At 50.9% G+C, this 23587-nt stretch overlaps 3 protein-coding genes and 1 long non-coding RNA gene across 9 annotated transcripts in view; 2 read left to right on the top strand and 2 right to left on the bottom strand.

The window, feature by feature from the left end:
- Positions 1–1277: 1277 nt before the first annotated feature.
- Positions 1278–6022, bottom strand: TMED4 (transmembrane p24 trafficking protein 4). The gene is made up of 5 exons (XM_081868552.1): positions 5815–6022; positions 5589–5689; positions 3876–4001; positions 3440–3586; positions 1278–2560 (listed from the first exon to the last, which is right to left on the bottom strand). Exons 1-5 carry the CDS (start codon positions 6005–6007, stop codon positions 2411–2413), a joined length of 717 nt encoding a protein of 238 aa, XP_081724678.1. The 5' UTR covers positions 6008–6022; the 3' UTR covers positions 1278–2410.
- Positions 6023–6035: 13 nt separating this feature from the next.
- Positions 6036–14185, top strand: LOC309345478 (interleukin-1 receptor antagonist protein-like). 3 transcript variants are annotated; one of them, XM_081868568.1, is made up of 5 exons: positions 6036–6142; positions 9935–9980; positions 10829–10917; positions 12536–12660; positions 13912–14185. In XM_081868568.1, exons 1-5 carry the CDS (start codon positions 6109–6111, stop codon positions 14122–14124), a joined length of 507 nt encoding a protein of 168 aa, XP_081724694.1. In that variant the 5' UTR covers positions 6036–6108; the 3' UTR covers positions 14125–14185. The 3 variants fall into 3 exon arrangements, with proteins under 3 accessions (XP_081724694.1, XP_081724692.1, XP_081724693.1); XM_081868566.1 differs by lacking the exon at positions 6036–6142 and adding an exon at positions 6911–7871; XM_081868567.1 differs by lacking the exon at positions 6036–6142 and adding an exon at positions 8624–9213.
- A 3214-nt stretch (positions 14186–17399) lies between these two features.
- On the bottom strand, positions 17400–21881 carry LOC309345509. Its single transcript, XR_014158271.1, has 2 exons — positions 21780–21881; positions 17400–18763 (listed from the first exon to the last, which is right to left on the bottom strand). It is a non-coding gene; the product is annotated as an uncharacterized lncRNA (long non-coding RNA).
- The window catches only part of LOC309345400 (uncharacterized protein), a 33627-nt gene continuing 29381 nt past the window's right edge, over positions 19342–23587 (top strand). Inside the window, exon 1 of one of the 4 annotated variants that reach the window (XM_081868431.1) lies at positions 19342–20631. The gene's annotated coding sequence lies outside the window, so the exon portion shown is untranslated. Of the gene's footprint in view, positions 20632–21235; positions 21396–21510; positions 21666–23587 lie in introns of those variants that run through there. The other 3 variants (XM_081868432.1, XM_081868434.1, XM_081868433.1) reach the window with 3 other exon arrangements.

Here is a 23587-nt window from a genome sequence, read left to right on the forward strand (position 1 = left end):
CTGGTATTGCAGCGTGGAGTCTCCGAGCCAAAGGCGACTTGCTGGCTCCCTGGCTTAGCGCGCACCGGCGGAACTCCTTGCCGGGAGCCCTTTCAGTACTGACGACCTGCTACATACCCAAGACGGGGGGAATGTTGGCTAAGCGAGCAGCCTCCTGAAAGGGGCACCGCCAGCCAGGCAGAGAGGTGCAGGGCAATCAACCCGAAATTGGTCTTTATTAGCCCAAATCTTTTTGAATTCTGGTGTTGGAGGAGACTCTTGAGAGTCCCATGGACTGCAAGAAGATCAAACCGATCCATTCTGAAGGAAATCAGCCCTGAGTGCTCACTGGAAGGACAGATCCTGAAGCTGAGGCTCCAATACTTTGGCCACCTCATGAGAAGAGAAGACTCCCTGGAAAAGACCCTGATGTTGGGAAAGATGGAGGGCACAAGGAGAAGGGGGCGACAGAGGACAAGATGGTTGGGCAGTGTTCTTGAAGCTACCAGCATGAGTTTGACCAAAGTGCGGGAGGCAGTGGAAGACAGGAGTGCCTGGCATGCTCTGGTCCAGGGGGTCACGAAGAGTCGGACACGACTAAACAACAACAAGCCCAAATCTGGTTCGACACGCCAACCCTATTTGGGTTTAGAGCAGCTGCCAAGGAACCGATCCCATCACCCCAGAAATAGGTTGGCTGAAGTCTGTTGCATCTGCTTGGCCACTGGGAGTGGGAAACTGGGCCTTTCTCACCTGTATTTAAGCAATCTGTCATCGTGCTCTATGATCCTTTGCATGCCAGTGAGAGCCAGTGTGGTGTAGTGGTTAAGAGCGGTAGACTCCTAATCTGGTGAACCGGATTCGTGTCCGTGCTCCTCCACATGCAGCTGCTGGGTGACGTTGGCCTAGTCACACTTCTCTGAAGTCTCTCAGCCCCTCTCACCTCACAAGAGTGTTTGTTGTGGGGGAGGAAGGGAAAGGAGAATGTTAGCCACTTTGAGACTCCTGAAGGGGAGTGATAAAGCGGGATATCAAATCCAAACTCTTCTTCTTCATGCCAGGCACTGCCTAAGGGCCCAGAGGCACCTGAAAGCATCAGAGCCTTCTCTAGAGAGCCTGGCCCACCTTACTCCTTCCCCACAAAAAAAACCTTTGAAGCTGCTGGTTGTGGGGGGCTCCTTTGCCAAGAAGAAGCTTGCAGGATAAGCCTAGTCCCAGAGCCATTTTCCTCTTGAGCTCAGTCCCCTTGTCCCCGTACCCCCACCCAAACCCCAAATCAATAACACAAGGAAGAGAAAGCCTTTCGCAGGAAATTTTATTTCACTCCAGAACTGTAACAAGGAACATTATTAAGAATTTACCGTAGTGGGCAGGAAATAAAACACAGGGAAGAGGAGGGGGAGATAACTGGATTTCAAATTCTCCACCATTCCATGCTCCGGCTCTGCTGTCACCCACAAATCATCCGGCATACTTTTGCATAGGTAGAGGCCTCTCTTTCCAAACTCAAGAAAGGCTGTTAAGGAGCTCCATGGTACATAAATGACAACTCACTTAATGCTGTCTCCTAGCAAGCTTCTTGCCATCCACACTAGAGGCATTAGCAGGGCCGTAAAAACAACAACACCCTACTCATCCAAGTGGAAACTCCTCTCTGTGCAATTAAAAGATACTACCTGTGGGTATCCTTAAACTAGGCTTGTTTGCAGAAGTCTAGAGAGCCCATCCGTGCTAGCACTTGAAAAACACCTGGAGCCTAAAGTTTTGCTAACCCCCTTGTTCACAATGGTTATCTAGACCCTCTGCTGGAAACTGGGGAGGGTTACAAGAGGAGATGCTGCCAGAACCCTGTAGGCAACCACCGCTGTTGTCCTAAGCAGCCCCCGCCCCAAGTTCCAGTAGGTATCAGGCCACCCACACCCCACCCCCAGAAAGAAAAAAACCCAGTTTTAGTATAAATGTTATTCCACCCCTCCCATTTCCTCTTCCAGGCCGTTCTCCACTACAAGGGCTGCCCCCACAAACCTCATGTGTTAAGAGCAAAGAATGACACGGAACCACCAGAACAGAACAACCCAGAAGTCACTCCCACCAATCGGGATCCAGAAACAGGAAAGCACTTTTTTTAAAAAAGAGCCTACTCAGTCTCTTAGAAAGCAATTTTCTCTTCCTTTGGATCTGCACAAGGGCACTGCCCACAGAGGCTTTTCCAGCTGCTGCAACACAGCAAAGCAAAGAACGGAGTGGCATGTGAGAGACTTCTGTGGGCAGGGCACCCCCTTCATCAGGGAAGAAGAAGTATGCAAATGCTGGTCCAAAGATGTTTCACATGCTGTGCTTCCATCTGTCCTTTCAGTTGTGCCAAATCCAGGAGGGTCAAGAAGTGCTCAGTGGAACCGGAAGAACAACGGTGCCTGTGCTGTCAGAGGGGCTACACCAATTTTTTAGCCTCAAAGAAGCTCTTGAGGTGCCTCATCTGCCAAATGCCTGTGAGGATGAGGATGATGGTCTGGGCTATGGACCACCACAGCACCCGCTGGTTGGTGCTCTCGCTGGTCATGCGGAATCTCTCCTCTCGGTACTGGAAAGTGAAAATGGTGACGAGAGTCAGAGAAGGTACTTCCCTCTCCCCTTCCCCACACCAGACCTATACAACCCAACTTCTCCATCTACGCAGGTGGGTCCTTCTTGCAGATGTAGGACCTTTCCAATACTATCCCCCTCTGAACAACTCCTGCCAATCTTGTTCTATTGCAGGTACAGCACCTGTAAACCCGCTGCTATTTACCTGCAACAAACGCCACCCTAACTCCAGTCGGGCTGCACCAACGGTGCTTGAATGCCCCCCTCCCAAAGAAGTTCCTAGGATTTGGCAAGTGCTTCTCTGAACTTTCAGATGAGCAAAGCTTTTCAAGATGATGTTCCTGAAGTCCTTAGTGATTAGGTAAAGGTAAAGGGACCCCTGACCATTAGGTCCAGTCGTGACCGTCTCTGGGGTTGCGGCACTCATCTTGCTTTATTGGCCAAGGGAGCCGGCGTACAGCTTCCAGGTCATGTGGCCAGCATGACTAAGCCGCTTCTGGCGAACCAAAGCAGTACACAGAAACACCATTTACCTTCCCGCCGGAGTGGTACCTATTTATCTACTTGCACTTTGACGTGCTTTCAAACTGCTAGGTTGGCAGGAGCTGGGACTGAGCAATGGGCGCTCACCCCGTCGAAGGGATTCGAACTGCCGACCTTCTGATTGGTAAGTCCTAGGCTCTGTGGTTTAACCCACAACGCCACCCGAGTGTAATTAGGTAGGAACCATTTAAACATTGAGGTCTGACAAGTTCCTCACAAACCATGGACAGGGTAGATCCCTCCCCCCCAATAATGCCATTCAAGATCCCGCTCCTCCTCCTGAATGGCATTACGGTAAAAAAAAAAAAAGAAATCCATTGTGGGTGTTACTTACTCTTTGGTAGTTCTGCTCCTTCTGGATCTGCTCCACCTGGTCTAAGAGCTGCCTGGCTCTTAGCTGGAGTTCGGTCAGTTTGTCCTTGGCTGCAATCTCTGGGTAATTGTTGGCGTGCTCCCCGACTTGGATATCCAAGTGCACCCGCTGAACACAACACAGCAACACACAGACCAATTCAAGAGCCATCACTGCAGTTCAACCCACTCCCCACCCGTCTCATCAGGGCTCTTTCCTCCTCCCTTCCACCTCAGTTGCTCAGCAAATGTAGAAAGAGCTCTGGCCTTCTACACCAGCTTCTCTCTTGCCTTACACAAGCAATAACCAGGGTGAGGTGGGGTCCAGTTCATGAGGGCAGAGCACCTGAAGAGAAGCCCCCACCATCTTGGCTGGAGCAAAACGGAGAGAGGGAAAGGGCACAGAGAAGCCTGCTTACCAGTTTCCCGCCTGCAAAAAGGGCCATGCGGGTGGAGTTGGAGTGGAGGCAAATCTGGTGCTCTCCTGGGGTGTGAGAAGTGAAGGTGAAGCGGCCTTCAGAGCCGTACTGCCTGGAGAGGACCATCTGAAACCATCAAGCAGCAGCAAAGTCAGGCAGGTAGGGGTGTGGGGATATCTCACCTTCTGCTTCCATTTCTGCTCACAGAGCCTAGGGCTTGTCGATCAGAAGGTCGGCGGTTGGAATCCCCGCGACGGGGTGAGCTCCAGTGGCTCGGTCCCTGCTCCTGCCAACCTAGCAGTTCGAAAGCATGTCAAAGTGCAAGTAGATAAATAGGTATCACTCTTGCGGGAAGGTAAACGGCCTTTCGGTGCACTGCTCTGGTTCGCCAGAAGCGACTTAGTCATGCTGGCCACATGACCCGGAAGCTGTACGCCGGCTCCCTCGGCCAATAAAGCGAGATGAGCGCCGCAACCCCAGAGTCGTCTGCAACTGGACCTAACGATCGGGGGTCCCTTTACCTTTTATGATATCTGATTGGAGCTTTCACCAGGGCTGAAGACCCCAGACCATCAGCACCCCCACCAAGGAGTTGCCTGGCCCTTTCAGGGGCTTTTTATCCTCTCCCTCACTCCTGATGCAGAGGTGGGGAAGCAACAGGCATGTTGCCTCCCTGCACACACACACACACACACACACACTCGGCCCCCAAACTATTGAAAGGCCCCAGGGAGGAGAGGGTTGATGGGAAGTTTTGCTTCTACACATGACTCTGGCTAAACCATTTTAAGCTGACACATTCCTTCATCACCCTAGAATGTTCAGTCCACATTGAGTTCATGAGACATTGCATCCTGACCTGTTCTTAGTGCTTGGTTGACCACATCTACCGATGAATGCTATATCAATCACTAGTAATAGTTTAATAAGGAGGTTTTCACGCCTGTCCAATTCTGTGTTCCCTTTCCCAACCTTTAATCTATTGATGATTATTTTTTATATATATATAATATTTATTAAAGTTTTTTTAAACAAAAAACAAAAAACATACATAATAACATAGTCTTTTCCAATTTCCACATTTCATTCTCCTCTTTGGACTTCCTCACATCTCTTGTTCCTGCATTCTGAACTCACAGATTTTGCTAGCAAATTATTTACTTGTTTCAATTCATATCATATAATTATCCAATATTAAATCTCAAATTTTAGAATTTAAATCACACTTTTGAGATCTTAGTTTTGAAATATTGTTTATCCAAAATTTGTCTTTTCTTTCAATTACGTTCAAATTTATATTCCTTATTACTAATTTGTTGGAGCCGTGTTATTACAAATCTTACATCTTTCTTAGCATTCATACAATTTACAATGTTTTTGTAGATAATCCTTAAATTTCTTCCAGTCCTCCTCCACCAGTTCCTCTCCCAGGTCTTGATGATTAATGCCTATATGCAACCCTTGCATTGTATTTGTGTTAACCAACCAGCAACAAGCACATATGTGGCAATGCTGTCATATTCAATAAAAGGGACTCCCCGAGACATGCTCGAGAGATGCCTCCCATGTGACACTTGCCATTCGCCTGTCGTTTATTTCAACCCAACAGAGGGGGGCGGGCAGGGTCTCCTTGCTCAGCGCCCCCTTGGCTGCTGCTGTCAGGCCAAGAAAGAGCAGCTCCCGCTCCCTCCTCCTCCTCCTCCACCTGCTCACCTTCCCATAGGGATCCTTGACCTCCACGAACATGCCCAGGCCCGGCGTGGAGGGCAGGAAGGCCTCGGACTGTTTGTCCCACAGCTGCGTCCGGTAGTTCCCTGCGGAGCGGAGGAACAGGCGCGCCACCGTCAACAGGGGACAGGCGACAGGTGAGCCGGTGCGCGCGCACCCCCCGCGCTCCCCCCCGCCCCCGCCCCTCGCTCCCCTCCTCGCGCATGCGCACCGATAACCATGGTCTCGTCAGGGATCTCCTCGATGAAGCAGCGCTTCTCCGTCTCCCCGATGTGGAAGTAGAGCGCCTGCGCCCCGCGGCCCGCCGCCAGCAGCACCAGCAGCGCCGCCGACGCCGCGAGCCGCCACCCCGGCGGCCGGGCCGAGAAGGCCGCGGGATCCCCCGAGCGACACCCGCCTGCCATGGACGACGCTGGCCGACGCTGTCAACTGCCGCGCATGCGCCGAGGCTGCCCTCTCCACCCCCACCCCCCGCCGGAGGTGGAAACAGCGCCGAGTGCTGCGCATGCGCCGAGAGGGGGGGAAACAGCGCCGGTCAGGTGACTCGGCCCGACGGAGGAGGCTGCGCGTGCGCAGAAAGCCTGGGGAGGCTTGCCCTTCCCGGAAGAGGCCGCAAGGAGGAAGGGCTCCCGCGTGGTCATCGAGCCCAACCCCAAGGCTGGGAAGGAGCCTCCTCGGGGCCCCTTTAACCCCTGCAGGGAGGAGGAGGAGGACTGAGGCCTCTCGATGGGAGAACTAAACGGGCATCTGGTCATAGCTGTCAACTTTTCCCTTTTCTTGCGAGGAATCCTATTCGGAATAAGGGAATTTCCCTTCAAAAAATGGGGAAAGTTGACAGCTATGCATCTGGTCCGGCATTTCCTCCTGGTGCCCTTTTGTCTGAGCAGGACTGAGCGAGAGGCGCAGCCGCCCAGTGCGAGGCAGATGCCATCAGCTGCTTTGGAGTTTACTGATCATTTACTAGCAGAAAAATAACATGGAATCCCAGAATATTTAAATTTGGGGGGGGGGCGGGGAGCACACATTCCCCACCAGGCACGCATATATATTCCGGCATTTGAAGACCGCTGGGGTGTCGTGAGGGAGTCCAAAGAAGTGATGAAACTACGTTGTGATAGAAGTAAGATTGCTTATTATTGGTGCATTTGTATTTAAAAACTCTAATAAATATTTATTTAAAAAAAAAAAAATGAAGACCGCTGGGGTGCCTTCCGTTTAATCGGCTTCTCCGGCAGTTTTTCCTGCATTGCAGGTGGCCCTTGGAGTGCGTTCCAGCTCTACAATTCTTTGATTCCCTAGGTGCCTCGTTTTCTAGCCACCCCCCTCACTCTCCTGGCTGCCCTCCTCTGTACATGCTGCAGTGGACCCAGTAGGCTCTTGTAACGTGGCACTCGGAAGGTATACAGATGCGGCCAGAGCAGTGTGGAATTGAGTAGGACTGCCTGCTTCCTGTTATCTAAAAGCGTCCGTTTCTGTTAACACGATTAGCATAACCACTGCTGGATCGTGTTCAGCTGGTGACACACACCAAAAGTGACCACAGGCGTGCATAATTTTTTTATGGGGGCTGGACATGCGTTGCACAACATCTTGCAGCCATGCGTTCCTGAATACGGACAAGTCTTATTGGAAATGATCTCATTTCCTCATACCTCAGCTTGTGTCCATAGGAGACCATTTCCTACACGATTCTGGTGTATGAGTAAGCATCATGTACCCTTTCAACGTAAGCCAATCTGAAGTTCCTTTTTTTCTCAGAATAGCAGCTTCCTCTTCACATGAGACAAGCTGTCCTGGGTAAACATACTTTGCTTCAGTCATTTATATATCAAACTACAGAAAGCTTAAAAAATAGCTGTATTTTGGAAGTGGTCTAGTACTGCCAGAGAGTCCAAGCCTGGCAGAGGGAACTCAATGATGCACACTGTATCCTTAGTCACCCAGTCAATGCACACTGCCCACCACACACAGCCAGTCACGGATGTACACAAAAAGTGCCAACCAAGCATGATGCTGTAAACAAATCCACATTAAGCTGCTGATTCCTCCCAAGCACCCCAGGTTCAGAATCAGAATTGTGCAATGCAGGAATCTCAACTAAAGCATCCATAACAAATGACCAACCTCTGCTACAAACCTTGCAGGAAGGAAAGTCCACCACCGTTCCACTGATAGCTCTTACTGTCAGAAAGTTCTTCCTAATGATTAGTTGGAATTTCCTTTCTTCTAACTTGAATCCATTGGTTCGAGTCCCACCCTCCAGAACAGGTTTGCTCCATCTTTCGTATGACAGCCCTTTAGCATAGCTGTCAACTTACAGATTTGAAAATAAGGGACCAGCAGCCTTGAAAATAAGGGATCAGCAGCCAAAATAAGGGACCTGCAGCCTCACCTGTTCCAGGCACTCCAGTCTTCCTGTCCTCCTGCAGTCTGGTCAAACTCATGCTGGTAGCTTCGAGAACACTGTCCAACCAACTTTGTAACCAGAGGTTCAACTGAATAGAATCTGAATTACATGCACCACAAGGCCTATGCAGCCTCAACTTAAGATGGCTCCCCGGCCTGGCTTTGCACTGCAAAGTTTGCAGCAGCACGTGCAACAAAATGGCGTCCAGCATTCAAAAAACCCCTCAGCTTGCATTAACTAGCCACACACAAGGCATGCAAGCTCCACCCCCCAGTCGTTCTTAGACTTCTTATTGGGTGAGCAAAACAGCCAAGCAACACAGTTGGATCCTCCCTCCTCCCTGGCCAGCAGGGAGGGAGAGGAGCTGCTTCCTTTGAAATTTAAGGGATATCATTTAAGGCAGTGTTTCCCAACCTTGGGTCTCCAGCTGCTGTTGGACTACAATTCCCATCATCCCTGACCATTGGTCTTGCTAGCAAGGGATGATGGGAGTTGTAGTCCAAAAACAGCTGGAGACCCAAGGTTGGGAAACACTGATTTAAGGGACATCCATCAATAAGGGACAGCAGCGGGACATGGTGCTGGAATAAGGGACACTTGACAGCCAAGCCCTTTAGGCATTTGTCTATAATATCTTATTGGTCTCTGTAATATCTTATTATGTCCCAAACACACTCAGCTGGCACCAGCATCCCTACAACCATACACAGAGCAAGGAACAACCATCACACCGGGAGATGCTGAAGAAAGATTTCTTTCAAGCATATAAGGAGATACAGATACTGTAAAAATAGAGCAGTTCAGAGCAGGGACAGAATACCCCCTCTCTGACACTCCCTAAAACAGCCTTATCATGCTCTACCACAAACAGCAGGCAACTCCTCCACTGCTGGATTTAGGGTGATCTGGGCAGTTCCCCCCATAAAGGTTGCAGAGCTGAAGGGGTACAAAATTGAGCAGCAGTTCCTAACACTGCAAAAGACCACTCAAGGTTTGGGGAATGACTCCAGAGAGCTTTGTCTCAAGATGCAATTATCTCTTGCATATTTCGTGATTACACTTTTCTGTCGACACCATCCCAAGCCTGGCCACGCCTCCTAAAAGTGCTCCATAAATAGCTGGGGTGAGGCCCATAAGGCCACCCAGGCACCAGGATTGAAACCATGTGTGACCAGCAGGAGCAGGAACTCTCCAACTTTGCTGGTACAGTATAGCATGCTTTAGTGTACTCAAGTGTTGCCTCTTTGTTAACTTTGGTCATTTGCAGGACACCAAGTCAAGGGAGCAAGACCAACTCCTTCTCATGCTCGCCTTGTGGTGAATTGGTTCATTCTGTAACCGGAAATGCCGGAACAGGGTGGTTGGGTAGCGGAGTGCAGAAACTGGGACTGTCGGTGAGCCTATTTTAAACAAAGAGAGACCAGCTGTTGCTTTGAGATTTGAGATAATGCTCTGCTCAGATGGGGTTGCTGGCTGCAGCTCTTATCAAGGAATTGAGTCTTTGCTTTCTTTTGAAGAGTGAAGCATTTGGAATATCTGTATTCCCTGCTATGGGCATAATTTAAAAATGCGTCAGGGTTTCTTGTCACTCTGTTTATGTGTTACTCTTTCCTCCCCTTTGCACGTAGCAAGAGGAAGGAGCTTCAGCTGTCATTTTAGGGAACTTTAGTTTCGGCGTCCAAAGTTGCGACATGAATTGCAACATGCAAAAGAGCTGCTGGAAATCCTGGGGCCCAACCACAGAATTAATTACAGTGTCTAGCAATCATGTACATTCCCACCCAGTGGTTGTCGAGGGATCTATAAAAAGGGATCAGCCTCGCTGGTCAAGCAGAGCTACCAGGTAATGCCTGATTTAGAATGGAGTCTCACAAATACCCTGGAAGTCACATCCTTCTCTTCCTTCTTTCTGTTCTCTGTCCAGATGGGGAGAAGAAGGTCTTTGCCCAGGCAGCCGTCTTCAGGTCCAGGTAAGTGCCCTGGGCCCAGTTGTGTTCAGGTGGTTTCCATGGCAGAGTGGGCGCTGCTTCGTAAGTGGCAAATGTAACCTGGGAAGGAGAGGGTGCTAACTGGATGCTTGTGAGAATACAGAAACTTCTGTGCCCACCAAAAAACTTCTCTGTCCTGGGACTTCCTAGTCAAGGCTGTTCCAGCCTCGCAAACTGGATAGAAACAGCAGATCCTGCACATTTGACAATGCCCGATTTCTGCTTTTTTGCCTGCAGTCAGGTGTCTCTCTTAAGACCAAACAAGCTTCTCATCAAAGTAGATGACTATTGAGTCTTGCAGCTAGTGAAGAATGTGAAAGGGAATCTCTCGTCTCATGGGATGGATTGACAACACACCTTCCCTCCCCATTCACACTGCCCAATGCTCTATTTTATCACATTATGAATGCAGGGTGCTTCTTTTCAGTCCAGTTTTGCATCTGATTTTCTTCTGGCGAGTTTGAGGTTGCCTGGCAATGCTGCCAGTACAAGGGGTTGGGGAGGCAAGCCTGATGAGTCAAAGGGGAGAGGAGTTGCTGGGGGTGATGAACCGCTGCCACTCTGCCTAGAAAGGGACAAGCATCGCCCTGGCCAGGGTCTTTGGCATTGCCAGTGCTGGTGGGTTTTGTAAATGGAAGGCTGTGCCTGTGGAGCCTGGTATGGGTAATGAGGTGTCCATACTGACTGGTCAAGTCCGAGGCAGCTCGGTCCTCTGTGCATGCACGCACACCTAAAGATCTGGATAATGCTGAGGATTATACTAACAGTGTTGTGGCAGGTGAGAGAAAAGGGAAAGATTTTTCTTGTAAAGGCAGCCTTGTTGTTTTCAGAATCTGGGATGTCAACCAGAAGTCCCTCTACCTCCAGAACAATGAGCTGGTAGCTGGATACCTGCAAGGCTCCGATTCTGCCCTGGAAGGTGAGTCTGCCGAGTTTTGCTTTCCTGAAGCTTACAGGCTGGTGGGGGAAGAACTACAAGAAAGAAGATTCCACCTAAACATTAGGGAAAACTTCCTGACAGTAAGAGCTGTTTGACAGTGGAATTTGCTGCCAAGGAGTGTGGTGGAGTCTCCTTCTTTGGAGGTCTTTAAGCAGAGGCTTGACAACCACATGTCAGGAGTGCTCTGATGGTGTTTCCTGCTTGGCAGGGGGTTGGACTCGATGGCCCTTGTGGTTTCTTCCAACTCTACGATTCTATGATTCTATTCCTCATGGCTTGGATAGGACCCATATTGTGGACACAACCAATGCCTCCTTCCCACCGGACAGATAGGACCTGGGGTTGGGCCACTTGGGGAGCCTGGAACATAACTGTGATTCCTGCATTGCAAGGGCTTGAATCAGTGGGGTCCCTTTATATTCTATGATATCTCAAAGGGAGGCATGCAAATTTCTCCTTCCATCAGCACAGCCTGTTCTTTTCCTTCTGCGTTGGTGCTGCCCTCAATTGCCTGCCTGGCACTGAACGTGTTTGTGTGTGTGTGTGCGCGCCCATGTGTGCTCCTGCCTCCACCATTGCTTCCCTCTCCTGCAGACTTTCTCCTGCTCATTCTCACACACTTGTTCTGCCTCTTCACTGCTTCTGCCGTCCCCAACTTCTATCAGCTCTGGATTTCTCTTATGGGCTCCCGTGTCTTGGGATCAGTTGCCGGGAAAGGAAACTGGACACCCTTCTTTTCCCTGGTTGTGGCCCTCTAAGCTAGAGGCAGGTTGTGTATGCAAGGCCACCAATATCCTGGGCTTGAAGGTCATCCCCCCCACCTCCCTCCAGGTCAGCAAAAGAGGCAAGGGTAGAACACGCCCTCGTCCTCTGGCTGCTAAAAGGTAAAGGGACCCCTGACCATTAGGTCCAGTCGCGGACGACTCTGCGGTTGCAGCGCTCATCTTGCTTTATTGGCTGAGGGAGCCGGAAAAATAAAATTGGAAAATAAAAATAAAATTGGGAAAAAAAATTGGAAAAATAAAAATGCGGCTCCCTTCTACAATTGGATTGAAGATTTATACAAACTTGCAACATAAGAACAACTTGCATATAAATGCAGACTTGCCATTGACAAATTCAATGATACTGTATCTGGAATCCATTCTTAAAAGGTAAAGGGACCCCTGACCATTAGGTCCAGTCGTGACCGACTCTGGGGTTGTGGTGCTCATCTCGCTTTATTGGCCGAAGGAGCCGGTGTGGCCAGCATGACTAAGCCGCTTCTGGCGAACCAGAGCAGTGCATGGAAATGCCGTTTACCTTCCCGCCGGAGTGGTACCTATTTATCTGCTTGCACTTTGACGTGCTTTCGAACTGCTAGGTTGGCAGGAGCAGGGACCAAGCAACGGGAGCTCACCCCGTCGCAGGGATTCGAACCGCCAACCTTCTGATCGGCAAGTCCTAGGCTCTGTGGTTTAACCCACAGCGCCACCCGTGTCCCTCCTCTGCTACTGAGCCCCTAACCCTGACATCACCCACCAGTATGACCCCTGGGAATGCCCTCACACCTCCAGCCTCTCTACTGACTCTCTCACCTACTCTTTCCCATTCCTAGAGAAGATCTACTGGATTCACAACCGGGCCTTTGACCACGAGAAGTTCTCCATCATCTTGAGCATTCAGGATGGGAAGAGGTGTCTGGCCTGCTCTTCTGGCGCCTGGCCTGCGTTGCAGCTTGAGGTGAGGAGAGGCAGTTTGGCATCCCCATAGGATGTGCTCACGGAGGGGACGGGAAGCCTCACCGTAAACCCTCCTCCTGCCACATGCCAGCTTAAGAGCAGAGCCAGGGATGGGCGGCAGAAGCAGGAAGGACTCTGCCCTTCAGTGGCAGGCTGGCCTTGGAAAGAGTCTGGGTAGCTGCTACCTGACAAGTCCATGCCTTTACATCAGGCACCCCCAAACTCGTCCCTCCAGATGTTTTGGGACTACAACCCCCATCATCCCTAGCTAACAGGACCAGTGGTCAGGGATGATGGGAATTGTAGTCCCAAGACACCTGGAGGGCGGAGTTTAGGGATGCCTGCTTTACATGGAGGAGAGGGCCATTGCGGCAGCTAGACTGGTGACTGGGAGTGGCCGCCGGGACCACATAACACTGGTCCTGAGAGATCTGCATTGGCTCCCAGTACGTTTCCGAGCACAATTCAAAGTGTTGGTGTTGACCTTTAAAGCCCTAAACAGCCTCGGTCCAGTATACCTGAAGGAGCGTCTCCTCCCCCATTGTTCAGCCCAGACACTGAGATCCAGCACCGAGGGCCTTCTGGCAGTTCCCTCATTGCGAGAAGTGAGGTTACAGAGAACCAGACAGAGGGCCTTCTCAGTAGTGGCGCCCACCCTGTGGAACGCCCTCCCTTCAGATGTGAAGGAAATAAGTAGCTATCTTCTCTTTAAAAGATATCTGAAGGCAGCCCTGTTTAGGGAAGTTTTTAATATTTAATGCTGCATTGTTTTTAACACTTGATTGGAAGCCACCCAGAGTGGCTGGGGAAACTCAGCCAGATGGGCGGGTTATACATAATAAATTATTATTATTATTATTATTATTATTATTATTATTATTATTATTATTATTATTACTATTATTATTAAGGGCTACTAGCCATGATAGGCCTGCTCTGCCTCCACAATTACTATTTGAATTACTATTTGCTGGAAACCACAGGATGGGAGAGGTCTCTTGCGGTCGAATCCTGCTTGCGGGCTTTCAATTGGGGCACCTGGTTGGCCTCTGCGAGAACAGGATGCTGGGCCACGAGGGACATGGGCCTGATCCAGCAGGTTCTTCTTATGTTCTGTCTTCCTTAGGAGCTCTCTCTTGCCCCTCACTAGTCAGGGGGACACTAGCCCAAAGCAGACAGGGGTCAGCCTCCTTCTCCCTTTGCCTGCCTCCCTCCCTCACCAGATCGCTCCCTATTCTCTCCTCCTCCTTAGACCGTCAACATCACAGATCTGCCCAAAGGCGGCAGGAAGGAGTCTAGCCGCTTCACGTTCTTCTCCTCTAACAAAGACGGGGCTTGGCGGTTTGAGTCGGCGGCCCATCCCGGCTGGTTCCTGTGCACCTCTTCCAGAGCCAACGAACCTCTGGGCCTCACGCAGCTCCCGGGGCCTTCTCATGTGGTGGACTTTTACTTTCAGCCTTGCTGAGCCTTGAGGGGCACCCCCCGCCCCCAGACCTGCCCAAGTGCCTAGCACAGCCGCACCGAGGGCTCCTCTCTTTTTTTCCTCCTCTCTCAGCCATCCTAGCCCTCCCACACTCCTCAAAAGTGGAAGCTTTCGGATGGAGCAGCTGTAAAGGTGGCGGAGAGCGGAGAGGCCCACCGGACATCCCTCTCAGCCATGATGGGGTCCACTCCAGGCAGGTCATTAAGGGCAAACAAGATCCAGCACTTCGTATCCGCGTAGATGTCCCTGGGACTAAGCCTCAGGCTGTGTGTGAATAGCCCCACTTCCCCTAGCTGATGGTCTCCAGCACTAATCCTGCCACCCCTGAACTTCCCTTCTGAAGCCACACTGCCATGCCACCATGCCATGGTTTCTGTGGCATGGCTGATATCTCCAGTGAGGTCAGTGCGGGTCTTCAAATTTCCTGCCTTCAAATTCCCCTCCGCTGGACTCATAAGGAGAAAAGATCTGGGGTGTCAGGGCTTGAACATAATATTAGTTTCAAAATAAATTAGCAGAACGTGAAGAACTCGGTTGAAATGAAGGGTAGGCCTTCTGCTGGGCTCGTGACACCCCCCCCCCCTCCTCAGTCGTGCCACTGAGCAGCTTTTGGGCAGACGGGTCACCTGTGGACACAGCCCTGAGCAGATTCTGCATGTCTTTTAAAATGCCCAAAGATGCTGCCTCTCTGGAAATTTTGCTCTCGTTTTTATTATGTTTAACGTGTTTATATACAATCTTGCAGTCATATGTTTTGAACTGCCCTGAGATCTACAATACGAAGGGTGTTGTACAAATTTTATTAATAATTAAATAAATAATATAAATGAAGGAATCTGGTATTATTTATCTACAAGTTGCTGGTGGGGGGGGGGCGACACTGCAGGACAGCCATAAATGAGAACCACTGCAAGGAAGTTGAAGCCCCCACCTCACAACAACAACAGCAGGAGTCTGAAATATATTTCCCGGGGCACCTGAAAACGGATAGCTATGACATTTTAACTGTTGATGAGACGCACACACATCTTTGATTTTCTTCTTTTGTGCCTTTTAAAACAACATTAAATTGATTATCCTGGATTATGGATACAATCCATCTGTGGTGCTTGGAGATGGTTCTTTAATGTTCTTGTGTGTGTTTGTGTGTTGTGTTGCTTGGAGAAATGGAAGCATGGCTAACAATTCATTCATAATTTTACTTGTATGCCACTTTACTACACACATCATGCTCAAAGCGGCTTACAACCCCAAAAATGCATTTCAAAATCAAGCAACGCAGAAAACAATGTCATTATAATGGAATAAAACAACACAAGAAGAAATAGAACAACATTCCAACGCTGTTACACGATTACATCAACACCCAACAGCAAAAATAACAAGGGAGCAGCACGGTTTCACCTCGGTCCTACCAGCCCCTTGGCTTCCCAGGGCCCTCCTCATCCAGAAAACACAGCAACCCTTTTTTCCATTCTCCTGGATCTCAGCAACCTTTCTGCTGCAACCTGTTCCTGCCCTCCCAGCCTTTGGCTCCGGAGCCCTGGCCAAGAGCGAAGTCTCCTCTCGCGCCTGGAGAATCCACTGCCGTCAAACCAGTCCTGCCACCTGACACGCTGTTCCTCCTTCCCTCTGTGACAGCTTTCTGCATTCCTTCTCGCTCCATCTTCAGCAGTCCTGGGGGTGTGTGTGCTTCCTCACAGCACACCTGACCCTGTTGAGACTCCGAACTCCCCCTGGATGTTCCCAACACGGCACCGGGATTCTGCCGTGTCCCGCCATGAAATAATGGGTAAGCAGGAGAACTGGGGTGGTGGGGGGTGGTCCTAGCTTGGGTCCCTGGTAAAGAAAGGGGGAGGGGGCTTCCTGATTCAAAGGAAGGGGGAGTGAGGGTCCCTCCCTGTTGCCTAAAGCCGGCTCCCTGAGCAAAACCCTCCTTAAGGGCAAGGGAGTGGGTCCTCTTCTTGTTTACCTGAGTGAAAGGTTCAAATGAGCCTGGACAGCCTTCCTTGCCCTGATGGGGCAGCAATACCTGAGACAGAATCCCTCCCTTTGAAAACATCCCCTTGCCCCCCACTGTTAGCTGGAACACAGTGGTACTTCGGGTTACATACGCTTCAGGTTACAGACTCCGTTAACCCAGAAATAGTACCTCGGGTTAAGAACTTTGCTTCAGGATGAGAACAGAAATTGTGCTCCGGCGGCAGCAGGAGGCCCCATTAGTTAAAGTGGTGCTTCAGGTTAAGAACAGTTTCAGGTTAAGAACGGACCTCCGGAACAAATTAAGTACAGTGGTGCCTCGCAAGACGAAAAGAATCCGTTCCGCGAGTCTCTTCGTCTAGCGGTTTTTTCGTCTTGCGAAGCAAGCCCATTGACGGCTTAGCGGATTAACGCTATTAGCGGTTTAGCGGCTTATCGGCTTAGAAAAAAGGGGGGGGGAGGAAAAAAACCCACAGGAACTCGCAAGACATTTTCGTCTTGCGAAGCAAGCCCATAGGAAATTCGTTTTGCGAAGCACCTCCAAAACGGAAAACTCTTTCGTCTAGCGAGTTTTCCGTCTTGCGAGGCATTCGTCTTGCGGGGCAGCACTGTACTTAACCCGAAGTACCACTGTACTTCTCTTTCAACAGCTTCCCACACTTTTATTCATTTCCTCTGTGAGAAGGAGCAGAGGCCTTGTATGACGGACTAAGCAGAAGGGCCACTGTCAGCTGCTGCCTAGAAGTTAAAGCCCCCCCCCCGTCTAGGGGTTGGGGTCTCCCCTTGCAGACCCTCCCTATTTTCCAGGGACAGTCCCAGATTTCAGGGGGACAGCCACAAAGTTCTAGGCTTATACAGCCCAGGAAAGGAAGATAATAATAATAATCATCATCATCATCATCATCATCAAAAACAGGAGAAAAAGCAACAACAGCACACAAACCCAAAACATCCCTGGAAAGACCCCCACAGCCCACCAATGTGCTGGCAATGACACCCACATGCCAGAGGGTCTCCTGCCACTTCCCAAAGCTGGTGGCTTTGGAGTATATACTTGCACTCTTAAGACAGGAACATAGGACACTAACTTGCATCTAGTCAGACCACTGGCCCATTGAGTTCAGTACTGGCAGCACCTCTTCAGGGTCTGTCCCAGCCCCACCTGGGGGCTAAACATGCAGAACAGGTACTCTGCCATGGAGCCCTCAGAAGATTCACTGATCTGCTTAAAACATGTATCTATCAACATACAGAATAAGAGAACAAGAAGAACATGTGTTTAAAGAAGATTGGAAAATGTTTATTGAATATGTGGGGGGGTGGGAATCGTGCACTCTTGAAAACGTTGGCAGCAATGAGATAAATTCAACAGTGTATGTAAATTTTGATGGATGTAATAATGGAGTACTGAATGGTTTAGTTTATATAAAATATGCAGGGATTTATGTTATGCAAAATGAACTGTGGAAAGAGAAGAAGGGAAGTCATTGATATTTTAAGGTTGTTTAAATGAATATTGTCTAAATTGAAAAATTTAATAAAAATTATATTTATAATATTACAAAATAAAATGTATCTATCACTTTTCCTTGTAAAAAAAATCCCAGATTAGCGCACATAAAGAATTGAATCAGCAGTGTAGTAAAATACAGAAATTATCCACCGTAAAAGTAAAGGTAAAGGACCCCTGACCAATAGGACCAGTCGTGGATGACTCTGGGGTTGCGGCGCTCAACTCGCTTTACTGGCCGAGGGAGCCGGTGTACAGCTTCCGGGTCATGTGGCCAGCATGACTAAGCCGCTTCTGGTAAACCAGAGCAGCGCAAGGAAACGCCGTTTACCTTCCCGCTGGAGTGGTACCTATTTATCTACCTGCACTTTGATGTGCTTTCTAACTGCTAGGTTGGCAGGAGCAGGGACCGAGCAACGGGAGCTCACCCCGTCGCGGGGATTCGAACCGCCGACCTTCTGATTGGCAAGCCCTAGGCTCAGTGGTTTAATCCACAGCGCCACCCGCGTCCCATCCATGGTAGAGATTTTTAATTTTATTAATCTCTTATTTATCCACGGTAGAGATTAATAAAATTAAAAAGGATTACCGCAAAAAGCTTAGCATTAGAAGCCAGCAAGATAAAATCGCATTCCTGATTCTTATTGCCCTGGTGTCCCCTGGTTTTCCTCCTCCCAGGCTCAGACCTCATTCTTGACTCATTTGGGGGAGGGGGGAACTTGAGCCTGCTTAAGAGGGGGGGCTCTGGCCTCCATCCCTCTTCCTCCACTGCTGATTCCACTGACAGTGAGAAAGACCCTTTGTTCATTATTAATCTTTGCCCACAGCACTGGCAAGCAGGGAGAGCTTGTGGGGGCTCAGCTCAGCCGTGCCACTCACCACCTGGCAATGGCCCCCTGGCAGCAGCAGCCGCCACTCAGCTTCTCTGCCCAATGCCTCTTTCTCGAAGGTGGGAAGAGAGGTCACCATGGACTGTGCGGCTTCTGTTGCGCCCTCCCAGCTGCGGCTTCCTCTGGAGACCGCAGCAGCTGCACGCTTGTGGCGAGAGCAATGCCAGGATCCTGCCATGGATGAGAAATCGCCAACATCCTTCCCTGTCCTGTTCTCTTCTTTCGTAGGCAGGCAGATTCTCTGCAAGAGGGAAGAAACTACGAAGCTCTTCAAAAGAGGCGAAACAGGATCAAATGACCGAGCGTGACCAAGGGGACAGGAGAGTCTTGTGAAAAGACAAACCATCTGGAGCGGAAACATTCAAGGGAGACTATACGCGCCAACTCTGCCGTGAATTTTGCCCCAGGTCTATCTGACCCATCTGGACCATCTAAGACCTGGACGGAGGAACTCAGCTGGCAAAACGGGAGGTGAGTAAAGGGGAGTTGGCAGGGAACCAGCTCAGGTTTTTTTTTTTGGGGGGGGGGGGAGTCTTGCTGTTGGCTGCAGACCATCTTTTAAGAGCATCAGATTACTACACTCCCTGTCTCAACTGCCAGACTTGCCTTGCTGTGACTGTCAAACTTGGATACTTGCCAAGATGAAAAAACAGGTGGGTTTAAGCAAAAGGTGCAACTAGTCTGTTAGGCCTGTGCTGGAATCGATGGATGAATCTCTCCTGCAATACACAGCACCTGCAAGGACTCTCCAATCCCGATCAGAACCACACGGTTTGTGTGCGAGTTCAAGCCTCCTTTCGCCTCGCAACGTAACCCAATCTGGGTGCCAAGCTGCTAGCCAGGGAAGAAAAACAAAGCTGCAACATGGCCCGTCACGTGATCTGTGCACTTTGTCCCTGAGCGTGTGGTGCGATTTGGCTTAACGCTAAGCAGGTTGCATGAGGGCCTCAGGAGGCCCAGTGCCAGCCCAGCAGGACCCTCCCTTTCTGCAAAGGCAATTGGGATCCTGACCGTTTTAATAGGGGAACGGCCATAGATCACTGCCTTGCAGGCAAAAGGTTTCAGGTTCATTCTCCAGTGGCATCTCGGGGGGGGGGGGGCTAGGTCTGAAACCCTGGAGAGCAGCTGCCAATTAGTGTAGGCAACACTGAGCTGGATGGGCCAGTGGTTTGGTTCAGTATAAAGGCACCTTCCTATGTTCCTTTCATTGTTCTACGGCTTCTTAGCGCAGTAGCTCACATGGGATGTGACCACTTCAAACCAAAACGTAAAGCCAAAGCTTGTTTCTGCTGCCCACCCCCTCACTTCCACTTGGGGGCTGTAAGGCCTGGGCCACCTGCAGCAGGGACTTTGGTGGGAGGGTGGCCGGCCACTGCATGGTACCCATGTTGTTTCTCCGGGGTGACTCAGCCTGCTGTTTTCCAGTACAGGGAGGTCTGTGAGCACCCTGAAGGCGGTTTTCCCCCAGTGCAATTGGAAAGAGGGGAGGGCAACCATGAATCAGTTGCTTGCCTTCCCCTGTGGACGCCCCTTTCTCACTGGGTGACCTTGGCAGAGGATGAAAAGGCACATCCTTCGGGCCAACATTTTTTTGTTGTGTCCCTGCAAGGAGGAGGGCCCCTCAGCCCCCAAAGGAGCAGTCTGACAGTTACTTCCTGAGACGGGTGCTGACGGTGAGTGTAGACTTGCAGGCAAACAGGAAGCAGCAAGTTTGCCCCATCTTTCTTGCGCAGGAAATGGACACAAGCCCTGGGCAACAGGCAGCTGTTGGGTAAGTCTGTGTTGAAACTTCCCCATCTGTTACCTAGATCTGGGGGGTGCCGGGTGGGAAAGTAGCTCTGATGGCTGAAGCCCTCCCTGGGCAGGTCTGGGGCTGAGCCCCACTGCGGGGAGTGGGATCACTGTCCTTGAGATCCGAAGGACAGGTCGTTCTGCCCCTCCCAAGGGATGTTGCAGGGTCAGTTCTACATCCCTCCCACTGCCCAGGGCTGGCCTGGTGTTGTGCAGTGACAGAGTGGGTGCAAAGTGCTTCTGGGGCACCCCATAGTGGAGGCAGCCTGAAGGATTCAGCTGGATCTGGTTCCGTGCCAGCGGGCAATGAACATGGAGGTGAGTGATCCCGATCCTGCCCCTCTCCACAGGCCCACCTGGAAAACATCTGAATGGGAACAAAATTTGGCAAAACCTCTCTAATATTTCTTGTTTTCAAAATAATTCATTCTGGTACAGCTGCTTTTTTAATAAGCTAACTGAAACTTCACATTATTGAGAAAAATATTATGATTATTATGATGCACCCCCCTCGGCTTGGCACCCTGGGGAAGGGGGGGACAGGTCACACCACCCTAAACCCTGTGCTGTTGTCCGGGATCCCTGCTGAAACAGCTGCCCAGAACCTGCCCCACTTCGCTCAAAGGGGAACAGGCCAGGCTGGGGGCCAGAGATGGGATCCCCCAGTGGACCAGGCAAAACGGTTGCATCCTGACTGCTCTCTGGGGAAAGGGCCGAGCGGGGCTTCCTAGGCTGCCTCGAGCCCTGCTGATGTGGAGGGGGCTGCTGCTGTGCCAGAAGCGCAAGAGGCCACCTGCTCCGGGCTTGCTCCTCGGCGCAAAGGGCCCGTCCCCAGCCTCGGCCCGCGGCGCGCCATCGTGCGCAAAGGTGCCCTCGGGTCGGGGCCGCGAAGCCTCCGCGGGGTGAGAGCAAGCGAGCTCGGCCGACGCCGCCTCTCGGAGGCAGGAAGGCCAGGCTACCGGGGAATGCGCGGGGAAGGCGGCTGCGGCCCTGGCTCTGGCTCTGGCCCGGCGGGGAGGGCTCCCGTCGCCAGTCCCGCCCGACGAGCAGGAAAGGCGGAGCGGAGCCGGGCGCGCGGTCGGGTAAGGGCGGCCGGAGCAAGCCGGGGGGAAGGGGCTGCTCGGATCGGACGGCCCCGGAAGGGAAGCGGGCCGGGCGGACTCCCTTGGCGGGGCTGGGAGCGGCCTTGGCCGAGGGAAGGAGACGCTGCGCGCTGGCGGCCCCGACGGAGGGGGACTTTGCCCGGGGAGCAGCTGCCGCCTCCGCGGCGCCCCCGAGCGCGGCCCGGGTGGAGGCAGCTGGAGGGCGGAGGCTCCTCGCAGGTAGACTATTCCTGCCCTGGGAGGCCCGAGGTGAGGACTCGGAGCCCAGTTTCTTTCCCAAAAGCCGCTTCCGGAACCGAGCAGCTTGGAAACGGGGTCCCCCCCTGCATCCCTCGGGCAGCCGGTTTCCAAGCGCCAGCCTACCTGCCTGGTTTTCCCTAGTGGGAAGGCCACCTGCGCCGCGGGTCGAGTTGTGCCAATTCCCCGCCTGGGTGGGAATGCCCGCCCGCCTGCCCGCCTGCCTGCCTGCCTGCCTCGCTTCCCGGCGCCCCTGGCCCCTTTCCCACGTGCTCCCTTCCGCAATCGGAGGAGACGCCGCCCTTCTTAAAGAACAAGGAGGCTGGCCGGGCAGGGTCACCCAGCTGGGCCTCGCCAGGTGTTTTGGAGCACCAGCGGCCAGAAGAGCATCATGGGGCGGGGGGCGATGGGAGTTGTGGTCCGAAACACCGGGGAGGGCGCCAGCTTGGGGAAAAAGGGGGTTGTTTATTTGGAAATCGCCAGCAAGGCTTTTTTACGAGTCAGAAGGCAACAGAACAACAAAGGCAGCTGCTGTGTGCCAAACACCCGAAAACCAAAAACGACCAAATTAAAGCAAACTCGTAAAGTTCAGAAGAATGGGTTACCTAATAGCCAAGGCTGGCTATCATTGCCTGCTGGAATCTCAGGGCGAACAAACAGGGGCTTGCCTGGCACTGAAATGTCATAGTTGATGCCTGGCAAGCCTTCCTGAGGAGGGTCTTCGATAGTGAGCCCCCTCCCTGCTCCGCACTCACTTAAGGTTGTGCGCCAGGGAGGTTTGGCCTTGAGGCTGGCTGCTGGGATGAAAGGTGGCCCTCCACGGACCAGAGTGATTAGCCGTCCAGGACCCCCTAGTTATCCGCCAGCTCTTTGAATTGTGCCCAGAAATGGATCTGCACTCAGTGCTGTGCTTTAAGAACTGCTGGGATGTGATCTGTATAGCTAGTCCCCATTAACAACCTAATTTGGGGAGGAGATATGGTATATAAATTCTTAAAATACTGAAGAGAAACCTAGTTTCTTTTCGGCAGCAAAGACATTCCTTTGGGCTAGGCTGCTCGTTTGGTCAGTCGGCACCTGCCGCTGCCTCATCTCTGATCTGTCCTGATGGGAGCCCCAGAGCTGGTGAGTCTCTCTCTTCCACCCCACTGCCACCAACCAGTTCCTCCTCCTCTAGCCCAAGATTTTTTTTTTTTTAAAAAAATAATATTTATTAAAGTTTTGAAAGTTACAAAAAGAAAAAAGAAAAATAATTAAACATAACAAAACCATACAATACAACCCAAAAACAAAAATATTACATATACATAACAAAAATAAAACAAAAACAGTTAAAAAAGAAAGAAAGAAAAAAGAAACACAACCAATACTTTCAATGTTATTAACTTTCTTTTGCTTGTTTCAGCGACCTCTTTACACCTCCCTTTTTGTATTCCACTTCGATTATTTGTTTCAGCAAATCCTTTCCATCTTCCTCAAACTTCTGTCCTATCATTTAACTTAACAAATTCTAACATTATTTTTTCCTTTAATCCAAGTACAATCTATTATACTTAATTCTTTATAACATTTCTGCTAAAGCCATGTAACTTCATTCCAACATCTTTCTAAGATTCCTTAATTTTACAATATTTCTGTAGATAATCTTTAAATTTCTTCCAATCTTCTTCCACCGACTCTTCTCCCTGGCTCTAGCCCAAGATTATTAGGGCTGTGGTGGTGGAACCTCCACAGTGCAGGTGGGGGGCTGCACTTGGTGGGGGGGAGATTTCGGCCCCTTGGACGCTGTGATTGGCTTCCACCAGCTGAAATGATGCTTTCTAGCATGATGAATTGCGGTCCATTGATACAAGAAGAGTGTCCTTTCCCACCATGAACCTGTGGGGAGAGACCGCTGATAATGTTGAAAGTGAAATGATGGACAATTTAAGCAC

This window comes from Podarcis erhardii (genome assembly GCF_964252035.2).
Source record: "Podarcis erhardii genome assembly, chromosome: 7".
NCBI lineage: Eukaryota > Metazoa > Chordata > Lepidosauria > Squamata > Lacertidae > Podarcis > Podarcis erhardii.

Bases quoted from the DNA above. Each gene is read 5' to 3' on its own strand.
- TMED4 (XM_081868552.1), bottom strand. From the start codon at position 6,007: ATGGCAGGCGGGTGTCGCTCGGGGGATCCCGCGGCCTTCTCGGCCCGG. The intron at 5,690-5,814 runs GTGCGCATGCGC...TCCGCTCCGCAG, and splicing joins TGACGAGACCATGGTTATCG to GGAACTACCGGACGCAGCTG. The intron at 2,561-3,439 runs GTAAGTAACACC...TTCACTTTCCAG, and splicing joins AGGAGCAGAACTACCAAAGA to TACCGAGAGGAGAGATTCCG.
- LOC309345478 (XM_081868566.1), top strand. From the start codon at position 7,805: ATGATTAGTTGGAATTTCCTTTCTTCTAACTTGAATCCATTGGTTCGA. The intron at 7,872-9,934 runs GTTTGCTCCATC...TTCTCTGTCCAG, and splicing joins AGTCCCACCCTCCAGAACAG to ATGGGGAGAAGAAGGTCTTT. The intron at 9,981-10,828 runs GTAAGTGCCCTG...TGTTGTTTTCAG, and splicing joins GCAGCCGTCTTCAGGTCCAG to AATCTGGGATGTCAACCAGA.